The sequence below is a fragment of the Callorhinchus milii genome, unplaced genomic scaffold (genome assembly GCF_018977255.1).
Source record: "Callorhinchus milii isolate IMCB2004 unplaced genomic scaffold, IMCB_Cmil_1.0 Scaffold12, whole genome shotgun sequence".
NCBI classification, from domain to species: Eukaryota; Metazoa; Chordata; class Chondrichthyes; order Chimaeriformes; family Callorhinchidae; genus Callorhinchus; species Callorhinchus milii.
The window spans coordinates 5,123,604-5,148,403 of NW_024704753.1; the positions used below are offsets into that span (position 1 = coordinate 5,123,604).

Here is a 24,800-nt window from a genome sequence, read left to right on the forward strand (position 1 = left end):
GATAACTTTGCCACCAGCTGAGACGACCTGAACATTTATTCATGTTCGATTTGAGACTCTTTTTTTTAAAAAAAAAGACCTTTCCCCCTCTTCCCACTACTCTCCCTTCCTGTGTAGGGTCGTAACATTTGATACGATCGCTTACTTCCTTACTCCACACAGAGCCTAATCATAATCCCTCCAAAAAAAACAAACAATAATAAATTGGTCATTTTCAATCTACGACTGTTTGTGGGACATTGCTGTGCGCAATCGGCCGCCGCGTTCGCCCACAAATACACAGTCGATTCACTTGACGGTCTATTCTGTGAAGCGCTTTGAGACGTCGAGAAGACGTGAAAAGCGCTATATCAAATGCGAAGATTATTATTATTGCTATAACCCCGTTTAGGAAAGAAAAAAAAAATCCGTGATAGCAACGGAAGCCTCAAATGCACGAGAGTATGTGGGATCGGGTCGGGCAGGTGATGCCGTTTCGGGGGGCGGACAGGAACCGCCTGTCTCCCAGCGGTTGTCGGGGGGGAAGGTTTGCGGTGTAACACCGGTGATGGCGCCGAACTGCCCGCGACTCATCCCATTCACAAAACAGCCGCCGAGGTATTGGAACGCGGCGCTCGATACAAAGTAGCGCCGGTGGTCACAGCCCTCCAGTGCCGCGCGGCCGCGCCCACAGGGTCCCGCGAGGCAGCGGCGCGTCACTCGCCGCCTCTGTGACGTGTTGGGTGGTGTCCCTCTCCCTCACAGGAGAATAGGCACAGGGCACAGGGCACAGGGAGGGTACAGGGGGGCACAGGGAGGGCACAGGGCACAGGGGGGGCACAGGGCACAGGGGGGCACAGGGCACAGGGAGGGTACAGGGCATAGGGGCACAGGGCACAGGGAGGGCACAGGGCACAGGGGGGCACAGGGCACAGGGGGCACAGGGCACAGGGGGGCACAGGGGGGGCACAGGGCACAGGGGGGGCACAGGGCACAGGGGGGGCACAGGGCACAGGGGGGCACAGGGCACAGGGAGGGTACAGGGCATAGGGGCACAGGGCACAGGGAGGGCACAGGGCACAGGGGGGCACAGGGCACAGGGGGGGCACAGGGGGGGCACAGGGCACAGGGGGGGCACAGGGCACAGGGCACAGGGAGGGTACAGGGGCAAGGGGCACAGGGCACAGGGAGGGACAGGGGGGGGGCACAGGGGGGGGGGCACAGGGGGGGCACAGGGGGGGGGGGGGGGGGGCACAGGGTACAGGGGGGCACAGGGCACAGGGAGGGTACAGGGCACAGGGGGGCACAGCGGGGCACAGGGCACAGGGAGGGTACAGGGCAGGACAGGGTAGCCACAGGGCACGGGGGCACAGGGCAGCCACAGGGCACAGGGGGGCGACAGGGCACAGGGAGGGTACAGGGGGGCACAGGGAGGGTACAGGGCACAGGGAGGGTACAGGGGGGCACAGGGAGGGCACGGGGGCACAGGGCAGAGGGGCAGCCAGGCACTAGAAACACAGAGTCATGTGGCATGTTGGGTTGTCGGAGCCCTCGCCTCACCAGCAAAAGAACCCGGGTTTCGTACCCCCACCCCCCACCCCGGGGCAGGGCGAAACCTTAGGCAAGTTTCCTGACTCCACACGCACACTCTGGTTACCCGTCAGTAAGTAGGAACCCGGTTGTTAGTCGGTTTTTCTCAGAACGCTTTTTAAAAAAAAGTCACTCACCCTACGATTGTTTGTGGGACACTGCTGTGCGCAATTGGCTGCTGAGTTTCGCCCCCAAAATATACAGTCACTTTACAGTATATTCTGTGAAACGCTTTGATGCGTCTCGAGGACATGATAAGGCGCTATATCAAATGCAAGGATTATTTATTTTTATGAAAGGGAGAGGAGCAAGGTGCGGCATTTCCTCTTATTGTCCCTTCCCATGAAGCATGACATTTATGAGTCCAGTTGTTAATGCAACTGCTCAAGCCACTGACCGCTTCACACTGTAATTTCCGCGGTTCGGTGGGCAGTGTGGATGCATTGAGTAGTGACTCACTATATCTCAGACCCTCTGCTCTTCCATGTCCAGATGAGTGGTATCAACAGTATCAGTCATTGTCTTCCTGAGTGCAAGCATCATACCCACCAAATGAGCAAAAACAGTGTTATAAGTACAGAATAAGTCGGACACAGTAAATTGGAGGCAATGGATGGGAAGTTACAAGGCAGCAACAAACATTTGGAGCCAGTTCAGCTACAAGGAGATCCCCTGCCCCCTCCTGGATAGTCCCTAGTTGGCTGTGAGAAATTAATCTGTGTTAGGATGAAATCGTAACTAAACTCAAATGTCCAATGCTTAAACACTGGACTCTGACATCGCACAGGAAGTGAAGTTAAGTAATTGTATCTTTTTTAGGCTGATAACCAGGACAGAGTGGGAGAATGAACCTGACAGTAAATGTAAATGCACAGAAAGAGAAGAATTCAACATTAACATTGAAAATCAGTTTGAATACTCACTCAGGTAAGTGGAAAAAATGTGAATTTACTACAGATTATATGAGTGGTGATTGCAGTAGAGGCTGTAAGTATGGCAACATTTTCGTACCAAAACTGAAAAAAAAAGTTATTTTAAATCACCTTGCAGTGTCAATCAATGGCCATTCAATTTACAAAGTAAGGATTACCCAGACATCTAATTCGTCCAATACAGTAAAACTCTCATAGGTCTGATCTGTATAAATCGTATAACCGCAGCCTTAGATAAATCTGTCATAAATCTGCTTAAGTCCTGTTCAAGAGTTTATATTCCATGAAAGTTTGACATAACTCATACGTAGCATAAATCATAATAACTGTATGGTCCCAACTGATGCGACTTATGTGAGGTTTACTGTATATGCTTAAAAAACAGGACACTACATTTTACTTGAGAGAAAATATATTTATCCTTGTGTACATAATCAACAGCATGAGACTAGTTTGGTGTGGTGGTCTTTGAACACAACATTTGGAGAGCAGGTTTGTCATACTGTATTTATTATCAGTAACAATTTTTACTGGGTTGGTGTAAATGATGCTCGATTCAATTCTAATATGTGGGTATTCACTAGTTTTATCTCAGAACGTAAATCTTGGATAAATTGTGTAGCTATTAAATTGATCATTATTCCTACAAATTAAGGGCCAGATAAAGTGTAATGTGCTGCTTTAAGCACAGATTTGAACGAACCAGATGTCTGGGTAATCCCTCTTCATCATTTTCATGTCTCTGTTTGAGGATTAAAAGGTATAAGATTAAAGAGTGATCTATCACAGGTGACTCCATTTAGCACCAAAGAAAATTATGTAGCAGAAGAAATGAGCTTTAGCTTTTATTGTGTGCCCAGCAATAGATTGCTTTAATATTCCATAACCTGTGCCGCCAGCAAGATACATATTGTTACAGTAAAGGCCATTCCAGGTAAAAAGCTTGTACTCCTTAAACATCACAGTGCTTGTTGTTATTGTTTCTTTAAATAGAAACAGTCGATTTACTCCTGACTGAACAGTCACAAATGAAAATCTGCTAGAAGTTTAAATCTTTCTTTTGTAGGTCTGCCATCTGTGCAGTCACGATGTTAACGCTGCTTCAGTTTGTAATGCAGCCTGCCGGAGGCTCTGAACTCGAAGAGAAAGACCAAAATAATACAGATGGTATCAAGCAAGCGCCTTTGTACAGTTACAGCGACATCAGGTTGCCTGATGACCATATTCGTTACTTTCTGCACAACAACAAACCCATAGCCACAGTTTGCAAAAAAGATCCTCTTTGTCCATTTAAGGTAGGCTTGCGTATCCATCAGAAAGTACATTTCATGAACAGTTCATTTGCAAATTTTCACTGTGGGGAAATATTAGATCTGCTAATCGTATATGTTCTAAACAGCACAGCAGTCAGAGGAGAGTTCAAATACTGGCGCTGACTCTGAGAGACAAGTCAAGTGTTAAATTATGACATATCCTAAAGGGGGCGCTGCTTGAATATTTGCTATAAACTGTGATTTTTGCAATTCTTCGACAGAAACATTTGTGAGTTCACTTGCGTTTTGGGATAGTACCCCAGTAGAAAGGAAACACGTACAGAGACTGCAGGGAGATAACAAGTTTTTCAAACCTTGTGGTGAACAACTATGCTGGAATTTGCATAGAATCCAAACATATTTTTGATGACCTATTTGAATAAAAGCTTCAGTTGGTATGAAAGTGAGTAAAACTGGAATATCCTAAAACATCTATATTATCGTTTGTGGTCAACACACGTTCTGTTGCAACTGTGCCAATCAAGGGTAGAGCTGCAACTGAAAAGGAGTTGAACTAGAGGAACTGACTTCAAGGCAGCTTTTGTGGGAGCAGATAGGAACCAACTATTCCTTCCTCCCTATATTGTCTACATTTCTCCATAGCATGAACTATTGGCAACATATCCTGTCATAGAACCAAAAATAAAAGCAGAAGTTGCTGGGAACACTCAGGAGGTCAGGCAGCATCTATTGAGAGAAGAAAATGAGTTAATGTTTCAGGTTTATGACCTTTTGTCAGGTCGATGAAACGTTAATTCACTTTCCTCTCTCTATAGATGCGGCCCGACCTGCTGAGTGTTCCCAGCAACTTCTGTTTTATTTCAGATTTCCAGCATCTGCAGTATTTTGCCTTTTGTTTATTTAGTGGTCCTGAAGTTGGTCAACAACAACAACTTGGATTTACATAGCGCCCTCCACGTCAAATGGCGTCTCAGAGCGCTTCACAGTAACGGATCCCGGGATCGAGCCAGGGGGAGGAGGAAGAAGGTGACCAAAGGCGCGGTCGAAAAGAAAGGTCTTCAGCAGAGACCTGAAAATAGGAAGAGAGGGTGCTAGGCGAAGGGAGTGAGGAAGGCAGATCCAGAGCCTCGGGGTGTAGTGGCTGAAGGCCCGGCCACCGAGGGTGGAGCGGAGGATTTGGGGGACAAGGAGGAGGCCAGACCCGGTGGAGTGAAGGCAACGGGCACTGTTTTGAAGAGAGAGGAGGTCAGAGAGGTAGGGGGGTGCAGAGGAGTGGAGGGTGAGGTCTTGAAGTCGATCCTTTCTGGGGCAGGCAGCCAGTGCAGTCTGGCAAGGACTGGGGTAATTGGGGAGCGGAGTTTAGTGCGGGTAGGGATGCAGGCGGCAGGGTTCTAGGCTGGGCCATTCAACACTGTTCACTGAGGAACTTATTAGATGGTCACTTTGATTATGATATCAACAACAACAAATTACATTTGTATAGTCCCTTTCACATCAGGAGGGCGTATCATTTAAAAAAGTACTCGAAAAACAATTAACAAGAAACGTGATAGAGAAACGTTTTAACACAACTTTCCAGTATATTGTAAACTACTATATTGACTATTTTTAACACTTACGGTTATACTGGGTACAGTTATCACTTTATTAAGTGAAGAGTCCAAAGATCACCACAAATGGCCAATTTAGGCAAGGAAGTTTACGAGATGCATTTGACCTTTAGAAAGATAAAGTCACTGCACATTTTCTCTTGTTTCAGGAGTCCGTGAAGAGACTGAAATCCTGCTGGGGTTATGAGAAAAGCTGCAAGCCAGAATACAGATTCAGCTACCCTGTGTGCACCAAGGCCACTTCAGGCTGGTAAGACCCAGAGCAAAAGATAGTGAAGTAATTGGAGACTTTGTGGGCAAATTAACAATCAGATGTTGGTGATCGGGTCAGGTGAAGATTGGGTGTGCGGATCTGGTCAGCGCAACTGTTAAATTCAAGTTGTAAAAGTCAGTAAATGCCACTGACTGCACAAAATGTTTGCTTTTAGAGAGAGGCTGTCAATTTAATTGTAGCTATTTTTGAAAATATCAGTCAACAACAAACAACATTGTAGGCCTGCATTCCTTCTAATTTCGGATTGCTATTGTGATACACCATGTTTTTGATTGAATACTTTCAAAAGATGCTTAATTTTTCACTTTCCAAACATGATATAAAAGTATTCAAAAACAACACTCAAATGGGGTAGAAGCTTTGTCTTCTGACAAGGATTCCACATTAAAGCCAGTAACTAATGGCATTAATGATAAACCAAAACAATGTGAATGAGTAGATTAATATAAAACAGTCAATAACATGTATGTACAGTACTTAAAAATACTTTGTTTTAAAATGCTTTGTACATTTTAAGGCATTCTCTGGTTTAATTTTTTTTGGGTGGGGGAGAATCTTCTGGAGTGTAGATTTAACTAAAAATTCTTCAGTGAGCAGTGTTGAATGGCCCAACCTTGAGACTCGTACACAATTCCAGTTGCACTGGTCTTTGTTTGATCACCTCTATCCCCTGCTCGGAAGCCCATGACAAGTGTTAGTCAAGGCTGCGAATGCAGTGAATTTATTATTGAGAATCAGATACTCTAGCTTTCCTTTCTCTGCATTTCAAAAGAATACTGTGTTCTGCAAGAAAAATGCCAAACTTCAGACTATTTTTAAATTGTGAAATATTAATAATAATAATAATTCAATGCATCAATTGCATTTGATACAGGATCTTAAATGTCAAAAAGCCTTGCAGCACTACAGCACATTCAAATAATTATTTGATACATTACAAAAAAAATAGTGGCCATCCTTAGTAATGCTGATGATATTTTATATGAGAGAAAAAATTCTAATAGAAATGCTGAACTGGAGTTTAAAACCATTTCCCATAAAATAAGTAAGATGATTGGATAAGAGAAATGGTACCTTTCAAACTTGAATAGATAACAAAGATCTTCTTGTCACGAGGACGATTGAGAACAACATATCCCCATTCTATGTTTTTTTTAATATATTAGTGCAGAACCAAGTGTGGTCCTTGAACAGCGGATTAGGAAATACAGTATGAACTGTGGCTTCAACAGAAACAATCTCAAACCCGATGAAGATAATCCTGATGCACATGGCTGTAGGAGTCAAGCCCTGAGAGAGTGTGCTTGTGTGTGTTTTTTTAAAAAAAAATGTGCATCTGAGCATATTTGTACACATAAACAATGTTTTGAGAAACTGCTAGCAAACGTTTGGATTTGATTTTGCACGATCAAAGCATGTGAAAACTCAGAGGAATTAAGGTTCAATTACTGTTGGATTTCTGGGATTTGGGAGAGCTTAAGGAAACCTGCTTGTGGCATGTTTTTCAATTTTTGTAAAAATGATTGTTATCGAATCTCTGCAGCGTACTTATGCTATGGAATTCTTGCAAAATAAACTTGCGGTTGACACAATATTTCATTAGTTTTCAACAGTTTTGTGAAACTATTTCACAATAGTTTGCTCCAAAAGGTATTGATAGCTGCATTCTGTACACCAATATAGGAACGCTTAGCGTGGAAAAAGAGATGGACAGTACAAGAAAAACAACTTGCGCTTATATAGCGCCCTTCAAACAAACTTGTAGTGCATAAACTAGTGGGAGGTCCATGTACTGTATCATGGTGGAAAGCAAGAGGTGCATATGAATGTACTTCAATAATGTTAGTTAAATATGACTGTACAGTTCATTTTTATTTATGTTTAAATGAGAATTCTTTAAGTGTGGATAATTTTGCAGCTCTCTGATGTATGGAGTTAGTGGAACTGGTGATCAGTTGGATGATTTCTGGAAAGCCAAATTTGAGCAAAAACAAATCCTTTTTTAAAAAAAAACAAGAAATTTGTCCCATAAATTGCTGGAATATAAATTATTTCTAGAGATGTGGTGGGTGAAGAACAATATATTTTAGGGGGAAGTCTTAGACGATGTTAAATATTTCCTTGTAAAATTCTACAATTTCAAATGTATACAATTTCAACTGTGTGAATTGATTGCCAATCATTTATACTGCGAGTGGCCATTCATCTGTATTTACTTTGTGTATCTTTCCAATAAGGGAGACAGAAAAATCCAAGCCCAAATTAGCCCAGGACAGTCCTGTAATACACCTAGATGCCTGAGAAGCTGATCCATTGAAATATTAAGAGTCCTGTTGCTCAGTGGTTAGAGCACTCGCCTTGCAAGCGAGATACCTGGGTTCAATTCCAGGCAGAGGGCGAAACCTTGGGCAAGTTTCCTTACTCCACACAGAGCCTAATAATAATCCCTCCAAAACAAAAAACAATAATTAATTAGTCATTTTCAATCCACGACTGTTTGTGGGACACTGCTGTGCGCAATTGGTTGCCGCGTTTCACCCACAAATATACGGTCAATTCACTTTACAGTCTATTCTGTAAAGCGCTTTGAGACATCGAGAAGACGTGAAAAGCGCTATATCAAATGCAAGGATTATTATTAATATTATTAAGCATTGTGGTCAGGCTTTCCAACTTAGTTACTGACTAACACATAGTCATTTTTTAAAAATGTACATGTGCACTTGTGCGCTCTAAAATTCTAAGCCCATTAATTTGAGTTTGTATGGCATGGTTAATTAGCATTTAATCCCTGCAGTTCATTCTTCCTCCTCTCTGATGGCTCGACTTGGGAATGAGTTGTACATACTCTGTCATGTCTGTCAGGATGTATCCTTTAAGATGGTTAACCAGTCAAAAAATAGTGCTGACTCTAGGAGTGACAGCTTGATCAGTGTTGCTATCAGTGTGTGGAACAACCCAATGCTGGCCTTTTAGTTTTCTTCACTTTATTTCATAAACAGGTCGACCACAATCGAAGCAGCACAAGAGATCTTCTGGAAGCAAGCTGATTTCGGCTATGTTAAAGTCATGCTTCAAGAGATGAAAACACTATGTGAATCGGTCAAACCAGTAAGATTTTCAAACCAATTTTTGCTTTTGAATTGCGTCATTTACATTTCTTCAAATTTCTGTTTTAATTTCAGACTTTGTTTTCAATTGGAAATGTACCTTTTGATTTTTTTATTAATATTTTTTCCCCCTTTGGGATTTTTTTTCAGGGGGATTCATCCCTAACTTGCTCAAAGTACACTCGCTTCTGCAGAGCCACAAATCTCTACATTGATTTGAGACACCCAAGAAGAAGCACAGATAGGTCTCTGATTTCACGTATCTCACATTGCGGTAAACAGCAAACTCTTTATATGAATGTGTGTTTCGAGAATATCCTTCCAAACCTATCCTGAACACCTCACCAATACATGGCAGTAGTAAAGCCACAAACTGGTTCATAGTCCTGCGACGAGTTTGTTCCACCGGCAAGTAAGATTGTCTGACCTTACATTGCAGGGATCTCGGTGCATTTTCACTTGCCTTTTTACCTGATCAATTTTCTCCTCTCTCTTTTCTTCCCCCAATCATCATAAAGGTATCTTAACTCCTAGGTTTAAAATCAAGGTGTCAGCAATCCATCCACTGTACAGACAAATACAGGAATATGTATATCAGATTAGTTAAATGTTAATGCTCATGTTTTCCACATTGTATGTTAATTTCCTCTGAATTTGGATTTTAAAATATTTTGTTTTATTAAATTTTTTAAAAATGATGTATATTATTCATAAAATGCCAAATGCTTCTGATGCTTAAATTTCACTCTCCCCCATTCTCCAGTAAAAAATGTTATTAGCAATTTCTACTATATTTCTTAGCAATTTCCTGTCAAACATCAGGAATAATCCTGGAAATTCCTCGGAAATGTGTAGAGAGGTAAAGGAAAAGCTGGGCACAACAAGAGTGAGTTACTAATTGAGGCCTTTAAATCAATCTTTATATTTGAGGTAAATCATGGCAGAGTACATTATCGCATGAACTCAGCATGTAATTGCCTTGAGCCCAGTAATTACCATCTGCTATTGTTTATGTAATATCGCAACTCATTCAAATGTGTACTGCTCTCCTTGAATTACTTATCTGAGCTATATCATGTGCATAAACCCTTTATCAAATGAGATGAAAATCAGATTAATAGTAGATAAAGCCAAATAAAGCTTTTTTTATGATTCACAGCGTGATTCACTGTAACTGTGCAAATGTATTATTCCCCCAAAATACATTTAATTATCATGTTGTTATTTTTAACCCTACCTCATGCAGTTTTTCCTTTCAGTCATGTTAAATATTCGGACTGTTGAGTTTTGAGATATAATAACACTAAATGTTTTTTGATACTATACACAGCGAAGGTAAATGTGCTATTACTGATGTTTCAGTACTGTAATGAAAATACAAATCTCATTTTAACAGGTATAAGGAGGATTTCTTTCAAGCTGGTGAAATTGGAGGTTCTTGTAAATTGAACAAGGCTGCACTGCTGGCTGAAGGAGAGCATAAAAGTCCTCTGCAATCCTGGTCAGTTCTGGTATCTGTGATCAAATCAATATTCTCTTTTTATATAATAATAATCCCTTGCATTTGATATTGCACCTTATCACATCGTTGAGACATCTCAAAGTGCTTCACAGAATATATATTGTAAAGCAGATTGACTGTGTATTTGTGGGCGAAACATGGCAGCCAACAATAAATATTTTACCTGATATTTAATAAGCGAAATATTAAATATACTCAATGTGTTCAAATATTACAGCAAAAAATAGAAACAAGATTTTAAATGAAGGTGAAATGGTTGATAGGCTTTAACCGATCAGGAGCAAAAGTGACCATTGCTTCAAAGCTAAGCCTGATTGCTGATCTCTGCAACATCGGCTGCAATTTACAAATTTTGTTCATCTGGGTGGAAGAAGTCACTTTTAATTAATTTATTTTAATCACTGTATTACACTCCATGGAACTGCACTTTCGAAGTGGGCAAAAAAAAAAATTTTTAATGGAAAAAAGCAGACAGTGACAACTGAAACTGTGGAATGAGTAGCACTTTGATATACTGTATTGCCTATAATTGAAAAAAGTAAGCAAGTGACGTGCTGAGCAAATATCAGTGTAATGTTCAGATATCTTGGTGTTTAATTCATTTTTATAATGAAATTTTGTATTTTACACTGTTGGCTTTAATATCTAAATGTCCTAAGCAAATAATACGCAATATATTAAAACAGAATGATAAAATAATGAGTTTGCTAAAGAATGATCAATATTCATTTATGTCACAGCGAATTTCACCACATTCAGTTAATCTGACAGATGTAGTGGATGTCCATAACACCAAGAAACCTTTGTCATTTTAAAGTGGAACAAATTGAAATAATTAAATTATTAAGTAGTTGGTATCATTTGACAGTGCTGGTTCAGTATCTTTTCAGCAGTATAATCTATTCTTTTCACAGGTTTGCAGAACTACAAACCTATTCGGAGCTGAACTTTCAACCCATTGAAGATGGAAATTGTGACCTCATTATTGAAAAGCCAACATATTTCATGAAGTTAGACGCAGGTGAAGCCAAGTCATTTTCCAAATAATGCAAAGCCTCAATGACTTTGTATAATTTTATGCCTTTAGCTCTAAAGTAAGGTATAATTTTATGCCTATTGGCGATTCATCAAATTGTGATATTTCAGCCCTCATGCTGTTTTTAATTTTAAAAAAAAGTATCAATAAAATGTTTTCAAATACACCATAGGCAAACTTAAATTGAAAGATTAGGGGAAATCCAGTTAGGTAACCCTACTAGAATTTATGGTTCTCTTTTCCCCTTACAATTAGCAAAAAAGTTTTGCTTCATTAACTGATTTTTTTTTGAACTGTTAGGTGTCAATATGTACCACCACTTCTGCGATTTTGTGAACCTCTATATATCCCAACATATCAACAACTCCTTTGCTGCTGATGTAAATATCGTAATGTGGGATACAGTAAGTACTTTTTTCCTTTGCTACTTGAAGTGGACTACAAAACTGATAATGAGGCCTTTGTCCATATTCTGTGCCTAAATCAGGTAAATCAATGAGATTGACCATGGCTTTAAGAGATTTTGATACTGTAGTATGAACCTTGTCTATCCCAAGCACTCCAACCTGATCCATAGTTGTTATTGCTTTAGCAGTCGTTGCTGTCTTCACGATTGTTGCTATAAATTTCATAATTATTTTTTGCGGATGTTGGATTTAGGATTTCGTTGCAGGACAGTTTGAATTTGAGTTTTAGCTGAAATGTTTTGAAAGGCTTCCAAAATACTCTCCTGACTCAAAGTCAAGAATGTTTATCTGGTGCACAATCTATCGGTTGAACATTTCTGGTACACAGGAATAAAACTGGAAATGTCTATTTTTCATTATTTTAGAATATGAGTGCAAGAGGTTGCCGTCCAATTATTTTATACACAGTAAACTTAATTAAATTTACGATAAGGGCCTTTCATCCCCACGTTTCATATATGACACATTTATTACTGTGTAATTTGAATTTGAATTATTTATCACCATCTGTGAATGCCGGTAACCTTTATGCTGGCTGTCGTAAAGCAATTAAAAGTAAATTTACTGCTTGATAGATGACTATATTTTCTAGGTGTAAGACTAGTAACTTTTGCTTTTTGCGAATCCCTGTATTGTCACCAAAGTTGGTGTTTTGAGAAAAGCCTTCCAAATTGGGTTCATAAACCAATAATATTGTTACTGTGAGGAATACTATCTTTATTAACCTCAAAACGTCCTTCATTTATGTTTCCCGTGGCTGCCATTACGCAGTATACACTGTTGATATTGGAAATGTTCCACCTGTTCCTCTCATAATGTAAAGATACAAGGACGGTAACTAAACAGAAAATTGGGAAATTCACAAATGCTAGCAAACATTGGCAGATTCTTGATTGCATTTAATTGAGTGCAAGATGCTCCCATTCTATTTAAATATAAAGTGAGTGTGATAGAATTATTGCACATAATGACAGTTAAATTCACAGTTCATTCCACAAGTGAGAAATCATCTTAACATAACATGTAGGAGCAGGAGTAGGCCATTCGGCCCTTCGAGCCTGCCCCGCCATTCAATCATGGCTGATCTTCTAATCTAACTCCAGCTAATAACATAACCCTGCCTTATCCCCATATCCCTTAATCCCTTTTGCAATAAGAAATATATCTATCTCAGTCTTGAATATGTTCAAGGACTGAGTGCCAACAGCCCTTTGGGGTAGTGAGTTCCATACATTCACCACCCTTTGAGTGAAGAATTTCTTCCTCAACTCAGTGCGAAAGGGTTGGCCTCTGATTTTAAGGTTGTGACCCCTGGTTTTAGTTTCTCCAACCAGGGAAAACAATCTCCCACTATCTACTCTATCAGGCCCTTTGATGATCTTATAGGTTTCTATAAGATCCTGTCTAATTCTTCTATATTCTAGAAAATATAGGCCCAAATTGGTCAGCCTATCCTCGTAACTCATCCCCTTCATCCCTGGTACTAACTGAGTAAATCTACGCTGCACCCCCTCCAAGGCAAGGTACATCCTTTCTTAAATAAGGAGACCAGAACTGCACACAGTATTCCGGGTGTGGTCTCACCAGGGCCCTATACAGTTGCAGCAAGACTTCCCTACTTTTATACTCTCATCCTTTCATAATGAATGCTAACATACCGTTCGCTTTCCTAATTGCTTGCTGGACCTGCAGACTAACTTTCTGTGATTGGTGTACAAGGACACCCAAGTCGCTAACACATTCCAATCTCTCCCCTTCTAAAAAATAACCCTCTCTACTGTTTTTGCTACCTAGGTGGATGACTTCGCACTTCCCTACATTATACTTCATCAGCAAACCTACCTGCCCAATCACCTAATGTCGTGCTGCATTATTTAAATTTTTTTAATGTCATCCTCTGTGTTGACACTTCCTCCTAGTTTTGTGTCATCCGCAAATTTAGATATATTAACTTCGATGTCCTCATCTAGATCATTGATGTAAATGGTAAATAGCTGAGGCCCAAGGACTGATCGTTGTGGTACTCCACTCGTCACATCCCGCCAATCTGAAAAGGACCCATTTATATCTACTCTTTGTTTCCTACCCGTTAACCATTCCCCAATCCATGTTAATATGCTCCCCCCAATTCCATGGGCCTCTATCTTTTGGACTAACCTTTTATACGGCACCTTATCGAATGCCTTCTGGAAGTCCAAATAGACCACATCCACTGATTCACCCTTATCTGGTTTACTCGAAATATCCTCAAAAAATTCTATGAGATTTATCAAACATGACTTCCCTTTTGTAAAGCCATGTTGACTTGGCCTAATTATATTGTGCTTCTCTAAATACCGCACTACTACATCCTTAATCAACGATTCTAAAAGTTTTCCTATCACTGATGTGAGACTAACTGGCCTATAGTTCCCCATCTTTTCCTTTCCACCCTTTTTAAATAGTGGTGTGACATTTGCGATCTTCCAATCCATGGGGACTGTTCCAGAATCCAAGGAATTTTGGAAGATCAGACACAAAGCCTCCACTATCTCATAAGCTACCTTTTTAAAACCCTGGGATGCAAGCCATCCGGACCAGGGGATTTGTCACTTTTTAGTGCTAACAGGTTCCCTAGCACCAATTCTCTACTAATGAAAATTTCCCTAAGTTCCTCCCTGTCCTTCTCCCCTTGGTGCATCCCTATTGTTGGCGGACTTGTTGTGTCTTCTAGGGTGAAGACAGATTTAGGGACTCTGCCATGCCCTTATCCCCCAGTACAACTTCTCCCGTCTCTGACTGAAGTGGACCTACATTTACCCTCACTAGCCTATTCCTCTTAATATATTTGTAAAAACTTTTACAATCAGACTTAATGTTCCTAGCTAGCTTACCCTCATACTCCTTTTTCTCGCTCTTAATGAGTTTTTTAGTTTTTTTTTGTTGGTTCCTAAAACTTTTCAGATTTGCTGCTTTACTTAGCAGTTTTATAAGCTTTTTCTTTTAATTTGATGCTTTCCTTAACTGCTCCAGTTAGCCACGGATGAATTGCTTTCCCTGTGGTACTCTTATTCCGCAAGGGAATATGCGACCGCTGAGAATTATGCACTACATCCTTAAATATTTACCACTGTTGGTCTACATTTTTAACTTTTAATCTGATTCTCCAGCCTATTTCACCTAAATCTTTCCTCACACCTACAAAATTAGCCTTATTTAAATTCAGAATACTTGCCTCGGATTTAACTATATCCCTCTCTAACTTAATGCAGAATTCAATCATATTGTGATCACTCTGCCCTAGAGGAATCTTAATACCTACACTGCCGACTAGCCCTGTTTTATTACACAAAACAAGGTCTAAGATAATAATAATAATAATCCTTGCATTTGATATAAGCTTTTCACGTCGCCTAGAAGTCCCAAAGCGCTTCACAGAATATACTGTAAAATCAATTGACTGTATATTTGTGGGCGAACGCGGCAGCCAATTGCGCACAGCAATGTCCCACAAACAGTCATGGATTGAAAATGACCAATTTATTATTGTTTTGGGTTTTTGGAGGGATTATTATTAGGCTCTGTGTGGAGTAAGGAAACTTGCCCAAGGTTTCGCCCTCTGCCTGGAATTGAACTCAGGTCTCTCACTTGCAAAGCGAGTGCTCTAACCACTGAGCTACAGGATGGCCTGTCCCCTAGTTGGTTCCTCGGCGCGCTGCTCTGGAAAGTTATCTCTCATACACTCAATGAACTCTTCTTCTGACCTACTTTTGCCGATTTGGTTTTCCCAATCTATGTGGAGATTGAAATCACTCACTATTATCGCTTTACCTTTCCTACACGCTCCACTGATTTCTTGATTAATACCTTGTGCTATATTGTGATCACTGTTTGGGGGTCTATACACCACTCCCATTAATATTTTCTGCCCCTTATTATTATTTATTTTATTATTATTTGTTGTCTCTACCTCCTGGTCATCGGATTTCAGATCCTTCCTCTCCACTGCTTTTATTTCATCCCTAATTAACAGGGCTACCCCCCCACCTCGTTTCCCACAGTGCCTATCTTTCTTGTAAACTGAGAACCCTGGAATATTTAACTCTTATTTATCTTAGCTCACATATGTCAGTCACTCGGAATTAGAATAACCTTTTACACAAAATATAATTCAGTTTCTTGACATGAATTGGAGATCATAACCTTGTTTATCACACCATATAATACAGTCCTGCCTGTATTGTTTTGTTTGTATAAACAAGGTTATAATAATCAACCAATTTCATAAAAAGGTCGGATGGGTTTTGTTTCAGTGTAATTTTATTGAGATTATTGTGCATGAAATATGAATATGGAATGCATATGGAAAGTTGTTTTGGTGAGGGAGAAGATATATAAGGTATAAAAGTTATTTCTGATGAGAATAAGGAATACTCCAGCTCAGTACTTTTGACTGAAGAATGTTTTCATGGAGTGTTTGAGTCCTGTGTGGGAGGTCCTGATGTTATGTGTGTATGTTTTGTTGGTTGATTGTCCACACAGTAATCCAAAGTTACTACAAAGATCTTTCATAACTTATTGCAAAGAAATCATTTATCAAGCTCAAAGGAAAATGTCCACAGCTACTCAGGGTAGAACCTTTAGTAATGTAAAGTTATACAGTAATGATTGCGCCTCTCCTTTCTAAATACACATTATCAAAATCACAACACAACAGAACGATACATTTCTTACCCACGAGTCATCAAATAGCAAAAAAAATGATAATCTTTACATTTGGTATAGCGTCTTTCACATTGGGTGGATGCCCTAAAGTGCTTCACAGGATATACTGTAAAGATTAGAAATTGTGTGTCTTGTGGGCGAACTTGACTGCCACATTATTGACAAATTGGCTGCTGCGTTTGCCTCCAGAATACAGTCACTACATTTACCGTATATCCTGTGAAGCTCTTTGAGATATCTTCCCAATGCAAAAGGTGCCAAGGATTATTATTATTATTATGGGGGTAGCAATTTTTCTAATTTTTGTTGCTTCAGTACCTGTGAAATTTTGGCATAACCTTTTTCATGTGACCATGATTACTGCTGTTTTAAAAAAACAACTTTTTTATCTCGTTGAATTGTGCCAGTCTGCCACCCTTGCACAGTCTGCTTATCTCTTCTTTGACATCGATGCTCTGGGGATGTTGATATCCTGCACTTCAAAATGAATTGAGCTACACTTTCACTGTTTTCACGCCACCTGTAACCTGATCGTTCCATTAAAATGATAAGGTTGAAGCTTGTCGGATTTTGCAGCCAGCTTTCTACATAAATTGTTTTAGATAACGATACTTTTCAGAATCCATTCCAAATTCATTACTGTTGTTAACTTTATTATTATGCCCACTGCTGTTATCTCAAACGCAGTGCATTTCTTAGATTATTGTTCCTTTGCTCTTCAAACAACATTTCAGATTGTTTCAAAATGACTTATTTACAAAGAAACTTGTTGAGAGATGAAAGCGAGCTGCTGGTAAAGTGATCACTGATTCCAGACTTAATGAGTGTCTCAATTGTTTTCACATCCACCTTGTGTGCTGTTGCTTACTCTGTTGTGTCACAGCATTGTGCTTCCACTCTGGTAGCTATGAAATTTGTTACAACCTGCTATGATTCACAGTGTAAGAGCTCCTTTTGGATCACACAGACACGGTCCATATTTTACTTTGTGAAAATCCTTCTGAACGCTCCTTGAAAATTAGATTATTTTTCAATGTCTGTGGTTAGATCCTATACTTGAAGTTGATTTGAGCAACTTGTTTCTTTGATCATGGTCGGCTAGCTGATCGAATCATTGAAGGAATATGTTAAAACCCCACTGATTCTTTGTAAATTGATTCAAGAAAGCTATGTTTTTCAAAAGCTACTTCACTTTCATTAAACCTGCTGACTTTCATATGACCTCTGCTGTTATCTTCCACTGCCTCTGATTGTGAGGCTGCATTTTGAATTATTTCAAACTGACTAATGTTTAAGAAAATGCTTTGACAACTTTGCCAGAACAAGACATTGCTGATACTGCAGCTATCTCACTGCTGTCTATTGACAGATCACATTTGTATATTTGTGGCAATGTGTGATGCACCGCCATAAAGCTGGTCATTGCTGTTTGTATCTGTTGATATTTTGCAATGCCCACAATAGATATCTAATTTCTTTCCATGGTTTTGTCTTGCAGAGTTCTTATGGATATGGTGATTTATTTAGTGCTACCTGGAAAGCATTCACTGACCATGAAATCGTACACTTAAAAACATTTGATTTTAAAAGGGTATTTAACATTTTGAATACTTTAATGCTATTGAATTTTTATAATTTATACAATTTTTTTTCAAATTCTGTTTGGACATCTTTTGTTTTCTCTTGTGCATATTAAAATAGGTATGCTTCAAGGAAGCAGTCTTTTCATTACTCCCACGCATGCGTTATGGATTATTTTACAATACCCCTTTGGTAAGTTTGTTTCATGTATCAAAAGCAATTGATTTCTGTTTCATTAGCCACAAGTGAATTCCGTTTACTGTTCTTTTAATCTCATTTTGCAAAATGCAAACTTTTATTGAAAATCTGCGAGATGATATTCAGCTTAAGGTGGCCAGCAGATTGTTTTTAATTGATAAGAGAAGAATATGCATAGCGAGGCACAATAAAGACTTAGACACTGGGATTTATAGTAGCTATTGATACTGCTTACAGTTTGAGCGACTCGGGCCTAAATGTTGTTAAATGAACATTCATGCACTTTGCATCTTGTATACATGTAACATGGCTCGTTCTGAATACCTCTCTGTTTGAACAATATTTACTAGTAGGAGGTTTTTAACAAATAAAAGTCAATGTGCTAATGCTTTTTCTTTGGTTGTAAATTACAGGTGCCTGACTGCTCCAACACAGGACTGTTTAGAGCATTTTCCCAGCACGTCACCTTCAGATTAAACATTACCCAGGATGGTCCACAGGTGACTGTTGTAATTGTAATGTTCCCAACCCACCTCCTCTATGTTCCGAACCCACCGATACCCTGAACTCCAGATAGAACGTCTTCAGGTCTAGGGTTAAAAGCAACTACATGTGATTTGCAGGTCAGGAGGGTTGGAACAGAAAATGTTGCTAAATGCTGATGGAAGGATCAACCTACAATCTGTACCATTAATATAGAATAATAATTTGCATTTGATATAGTGCTTATCGCGTCTTCGAGACGTCTCAAAATGCTGCATCAAATATACTGTAAAGTTAATCAACTGTCTATTTTGTGGGCGAAACGCGGCAGCCAATTGCGCACAGCAGCGTCCCACAAACAGTTATAAAGAAATGGAATTCAGATAGATCTCTGGCTACAAGGTCCATGATTCCAAATCAGAGGACACATATTGGCCCAGAAAATCCTTGTGGGACTACAGGAACTTGACCTTGTCTGCAGCCAATATTGGAATGTTCTGTCTGGCAGTTCAAGAAACGCCAAATAAAACTTGAGTGTCTGCACATTTTAAAACCAGAGGGAGATCTGAACCTCCTACACTTCGCACAACACTGCTAGACAACCCTCCTGCACTGAATGATTGCCTGGGAACATAGCTTCTTTTGAGAACCATAGAAGCCTGTTTTCCTCTGGCTCTGATTGATATGGTCCTCATACAGTCACTGAAAAGATGTCACTTGAGATGTATAAACAGCCATTGCTGCCAGTCACCCACCCAACTGCGAGGAATGCCTCAACATGGTGATATTTTCCCATCTGTTGCAACTATTCCTTCAAAATTCCTTCAACAAAATAATAATAATAACTGAATTGAGTTGGTCACTCAATCTATGACTGTTTGTGGGACACTGCTGTGTGCAATGGTTGCCACATTTTGCCCACAAAATATAGTCAATTCACTTTACAGTATATTCTGTGAAGAGCTTTGAGACGCCTCAAAGACACGATAAGGCACTATATCAAATGCAAGGATTATTATTCTATATTATAACCGTGAACTCCCCAAAGCTCCAGGGTGAAGAATACATATTTAAAAAGGGCAAATTTGATTTGATGATTTGAAATACTTTTCTGAATGAAGTTCTTTAGATTAACCTAAAGAATTAAAGTTTCAATATTCGGTAAGTTAAGGAATTAAGAGTTAGTATTTGGTACATTAAGGAATTAAGTTTTAGTACCTGGAAATGTCGATCCCTCTTAGCAAATGTAATTGTTTTTTGTTTTGTAAAGAATCGGAGAATTCGTGTTACACTCCTGGTACGCAGCACTCAATATCGCAGAATCCTGAACCAGGATGAGGTGAGTAATACAAAAACCTCTAAGATATACACCAATGATTAATTTTGTTTTATTGAACTTAATCCAATTTAGCATTTTTTTAAAAAACGCATTCATTTCAACCTTGTGGCTGAGGTTAGGGAATTTGTAGCATTCTGTTATGTTCTAAATTGCATGAATGTATTTTTTTACATAAAATACCCATGTCTTAGTTTCAGAAGCTGGTATATTGTATTACACCTTTTATTGCTTATAAATTATGGAAAGGTTTTTTTGGTTAAGTGGTTTGGGAATTTTATTAGAGCTTCATTAAAATTAAATTATTGAGCATATAGCAAATATTTTAACTTTGTCCTCAGCTGGTGAATGCACTGAAGACAGTATCTATATTTGATGTCAAAATGGTGGATTACAATCATAAGTAAGTACTGAATTCTGTGAATCCTAGTGGTTATATTTTGTATGTTAGGAAAATATTATAGAATCATAGAAAAAACAGCACCAAAGAAAGCCATTCCAGCCTTTAATTATTCGTATTATTATTTGTGCCTGTGCTGGTCGCAATTTATCCTGAAATTTTTATTTTAAATCCCCATTTCCTCTATTCTATCCGAACCGCACAATCTTCCTGGGTGTCCCAGAGCGCTTATTTCAGCCTAACAGTGAACTTAAACTTCTGTTCAAGGTGTGGCATTCAAGTTTTGTACTTTTCAAACTTCCTTGTCAACTTGTAATCTTTGTACCATAATGATTTTCAAACTGGGGTATCTGAGCTGGACAGCAAAGGGAACTCAGCAAAATCAATGTTAAAAAGTGAGAGTATTGATCATTTGTAATTGCATTGAGAACAGGTGCTTAAAATTGTCTGATGGTGATCATCTTGATTGCCTTTCTAAAGAAGTGTTTGCAATTCTTTACCTTAAGGCGTGAACTCTGAATAATTTTAAAATCAGAACATATTGAATACAATGCTTAATCTTTCCTTCCATTTAACTGAGGTTTCCTAGTCCAATTTCACACTAAATATGTCACTCTATTTATCATTCCTTTTGTAATAATCTTCTCCACAAGCCTGCATCCTGCAATATCTTGGTCTATAATGAAAATATTCTATAAATATTCAAACCAAATAAAATCCAAATAGGAAATTGCATTTAAAGTAATGTGCAAACACCTATAGGGAAGATTTTGCTGTACAGTGTGTATTATCTTTCAAATTAACTTCTGAAACGTCCTCATTTTCACAAGAGACAACAGTTGGTGTTAACTTCACCCGGTGGCAATAAATAGTGTTGGCAACTTAATCCTTGCTTCATGTCTTCAGGCATTGCAACACGTAGGCTGGAGATGACCTGTACAGTTCATCTGAATGTTTCTGTTTACAAATATTATCTTTCCCGATCTTACATATCCCCGAATCCCCAATTTTCCTCCCAAATTCCAAAGTCGTTTCCGAGCTTATTTTCTTTTACCGCCTCGCCAACATTAGGGAGACAGAGATATTTGCTTACAAAGTACAAAGAAGTTGGAGAGGAAAGAACAATGCACGTGGTTTGAGTTGTTGCTTTCAGTTCTATATTTGTTCTGAGATTCCATTGTAAAGAGTGTAATCTTCACTTTGCTGTCTTTTATCTTTTTACAGAGACATTAAATTCTTAGACCAAGTGAAAGTAACGCACAATTCTGACATTTTTATTGCCATTCACGGAGCTGGCCTCACACACTTGGTTTTTCTACCTGACTGGGCTGTCATTTTTGAATTGTAGGTACTTACATTTTTCCTTACAAATCTCAAATACTGTGGAAGAATTTTAACGCATGTCAAACCAATATTTCTATGTACTGTTATAGAGTAGCACTATTTTCTTTTGGCTAGGCATAAAATTGAACAGAATGGGAGATTCATACTTACATTGAAGCGAATAATGCTAGCAATAGGTTGGCTGTGCCAACTCCAGTGTGTCTGTCAGAATTCTGATGCATTCTGCTTAAAGTGTACAATATATTTGTCGATTTGATGGTAGATTAGGGCCACCTGATAACAGTGCCTTAGAGATAACATGACAAGTTGCACTGAGCAAACTGAAGGTTTAAGTAGAAGACGTTGAGTATATTTTAAGTTAGAGCAATTATGAAGCATGTGGCTTCAAATGATACACAAGCTCTTTCCCTGAGGAACAATATCTTCACAGCAGTGCAAAACCAGCGACAATTGATTTAAAAAAAAATAGTCTAAGCCTCTTTTATTTCTCCCTTATGTAACTTGACTCTGATAGAACGGAGTTGTTTCTCCTGCAGAGTAAGTAAGAGATACTTTGCAGGTTCCTTTCCCAAGCAGTGTGGACACAGACAGCACTGTGCTGTATTCAACACTGTGATGAACTTTGTTGTCCCTTGTAGATATAACTGTGAAGATGAGCGTTGCTATCTTGATCTGGCTCGACTCCGAGGAATTCACTACATGACTTGGGAGAAAAAAGAGAAAGTTGTGCCTCAGGATAAGGTTTGTGGCTAAACCGTATTGTTCAAGTTTAAGTTATAGTAAGTTTGAAACTGACAGAGCAATAGTTTTTAAAAGACATGCGTGTCCTTGAAACCGTGTCTTTTTTTCCCCATTATTAGGAATGTTATTATGACGGACAATGAGGACGGCATGATTTCCTTGTCTGTAGTTAGATTAGTTCCATTCCATGTATCCCTAAACACTGCTTTGCAGAAGGCAGAGAGGTGTAATTTAATCATTTGCCAATTCTCTCTATCCAGGGACACCATCCTACACTCGGAGAGCATCCGAAGTTTACCAACTACTTTTTTGACGTGAACGAATTTATGCGCCTTGTCCTGTCTGCTGCTGAGAAGGTGTCAGGGCATCCTCAATGGCCCTTCAGGCAAAGTCACGAAGAACTGTGAACAACACAGTGTTTGCATAGAGTGAATTCATACAATCTGTTTACATGTTACTCTGGAATTTTTAAAGACTGACGGGCATTCTTTGTTCCACTCCTCTAAGAGCAAATCAGGATGTTTTTAATATTTTTTTAAAAAATGACATACATCTTACACAGTGCAATTTTCCTAGAAGACTTCCTGCTATTGTTGGGCATCATGAAAACCTGACCAAAAGGTTAAAGCCTGGAGATGTTACAATTTAACACGAGTCATGTATTATCAAATGTTTAAAAAAAACTTCCAAATTGCTGATTGAAAGTGCTAACAGAGATTTTAAATGTAATCACATGTCTATATCTATATAATTGATACCATCTATTAAATACAGTGGTGAAATATATTTTATGACTTTGCAGGGTGAAAGGCTATTGAGTTTTGAGCTTTTTCGGTGGTTGGGCAATAATCATGAATCTTAATGTTTGTACTGTTCTTTCACAGCGATATTTGATTGTTCTGGGCTGAAATAACATCTTTAGGCAGACCTTCCTTCTTATGTCGGGTTGTAAGCAGGGCTGGTCAGGTATAATTGTGTCATTTGGATTGCTATTTTAGATTGCTGAAAGACCAGTTTCAGTACAATTTGTTTTATTGATAGTTTTATTTGTCTTCTTTTTTGACTTATGTTAATATTTATACTGTGTTTTCTGACTCTTGGATATGTCAGAAACAAACACAAACATTATTGTTGTTAAGTCTTAATATTGGAGTTGGGTCCTCACCAATAAATATTGTCAGATCCCTGCAACAACGAGTCATCACTTTATTAAAACTGCTTTTAAGTCTGCTGTGTTTTTAGACGATTGAACCACTTTGCATGACTTTCTGCACATAGTCGGGTTGAAATCAGGAACCTGTAGTTTGGGAATTGTGGGTTCAAGCCATTGTCCTTCTTGTTCCAGCTTCAAAGGCATAACTCAAGGAATTGTATGCTTTAATCTGGGTCCAAGTTACTTAGAGCTTTGTCTTATTTCCCTGAGGCATCTACAATGATAATAGAAATCTTCTTCAATCCCTTCCTGGTGTGCTTTCAATTAAATTTACTGGTGTATAATTAGCTATAAATATCTAATTGTCTGCTTTATCTTCCATAATTAACAAGTCAACATTTTTATCTATTATTCAGTAGTGTGACAGGAATGTTGAAGGTCTGGGGGATAAACATATTCGTTTACATATTTTTAATTCATTTAAAAAGTATCTATAAATGAATCTTTAAAGGAAGGAACTTTCTGTCTACTTTAGTAAAAATGAAGATCTTTAGGATACAATTAAATAATCTCGATCAGTTCTTGTTGCAATAACATTGTCAGACAGATCTGGAGTGCCTTTGCATTTACCACACTTTCCTCTTTGTCGTATTCTGTCTCTGTCTCTTTTTGTGAAACAAAATAATAGATGTGCAAATTAATATTTGTTACACAAGCTACAAACTGGCCAAAATAAGTTTATGAATGCAATCTTAATCTCTCTGGTGTAATGGTAGGTATTTGCTCTGCTAATATTGAGTTTGTGTGAAGAAATGCGGGAAATAAATCTGCATCAATAGCATTAAATCTAATGAGGTTGAGAAGTGTGCATTATATTGGACAATGTATTAAACATCAGGAAGCAGTGATAAGCTGCATGTGAGGTAATTCTATTAGATGTTATTGTTTTGAATCCTGTTTGCAAATATCACAAATTACACTGAAATATTGAATCCAATGACATTAGGTGCATTGAGACAGACACTCTAAGAAGAATGGTGCTTTTATGAATACAAGTTTGCAGTAT

At 38.8% G+C, this 24,800-nt stretch overlaps 1 protein-coding gene across 2 annotated transcripts; it reads left to right on the forward strand.

The window, feature by feature from the left end:
- The first annotated feature begins 540 nt into the window (after positions 1–540).
- On the forward strand, positions 541–23,289 carry eogt (EGF domain-specific O-linked N-acetylglucosamine (GlcNAc) transferase). Of its 2 annotated transcripts, XM_007895202.2 has the most exons (17): positions 541–597; positions 2,389–2,496; positions 3,568–3,796; positions 5,535–5,635; positions 8,662–8,770; positions 8,920–9,014; positions 10,166–10,270; positions 11,206–11,312; positions 11,628–11,731; positions 17,997–18,089; positions 18,200–18,271; positions 18,691–18,777; positions 20,031–20,099; positions 20,438–20,499; positions 21,721–21,840; positions 22,479–22,581; positions 22,842–23,289. In XM_007895202.2, the coding sequence occupies exons 1-17, from the start codon at positions 548–550 to the stop codon at positions 22,986–22,988; spliced, it is 1,761 nt and encodes a 586-aa protein (XP_007893393.2). In that variant the 5' UTR covers positions 541–547; the 3' UTR covers positions 22,989–23,289. The 2 variants fall into 2 exon arrangements, with proteins under 2 accessions (XP_007893393.2, XP_042195534.1); XM_042339600.1 differs by lacking the exon at positions 22,842–23,289 and having other exon boundaries at positions 21,721–21,844; positions 22,479–22,530.
- Positions 23,290–24,800: the final 1,511 nt, after the last annotated feature.

Excerpts from the sequence above, each read along its gene's own strand:
- eogt (XM_007895202.2), top strand. The coding sequence starts at position 548 with ATGGCGCCGAACTGCCCGCGACTCATCCCATTCACAAAACAGCCGCCG. Across the intron at positions 3,797-5,534 it reads ATCCTCTTTGTCCATTTAAG|GAGTCCGTGAAGAGACTGAA; the intron begins GTAGGCTTGCGT and ends CTCTTGTTTCAG. Across the intron at positions 9,015-10,165 it reads CCAAGAAGAAGCACAGATAG|GTATAAGGAGGATTTCTTTC; the intron begins GTCTCTGATTTC and ends TCATTTTAACAG.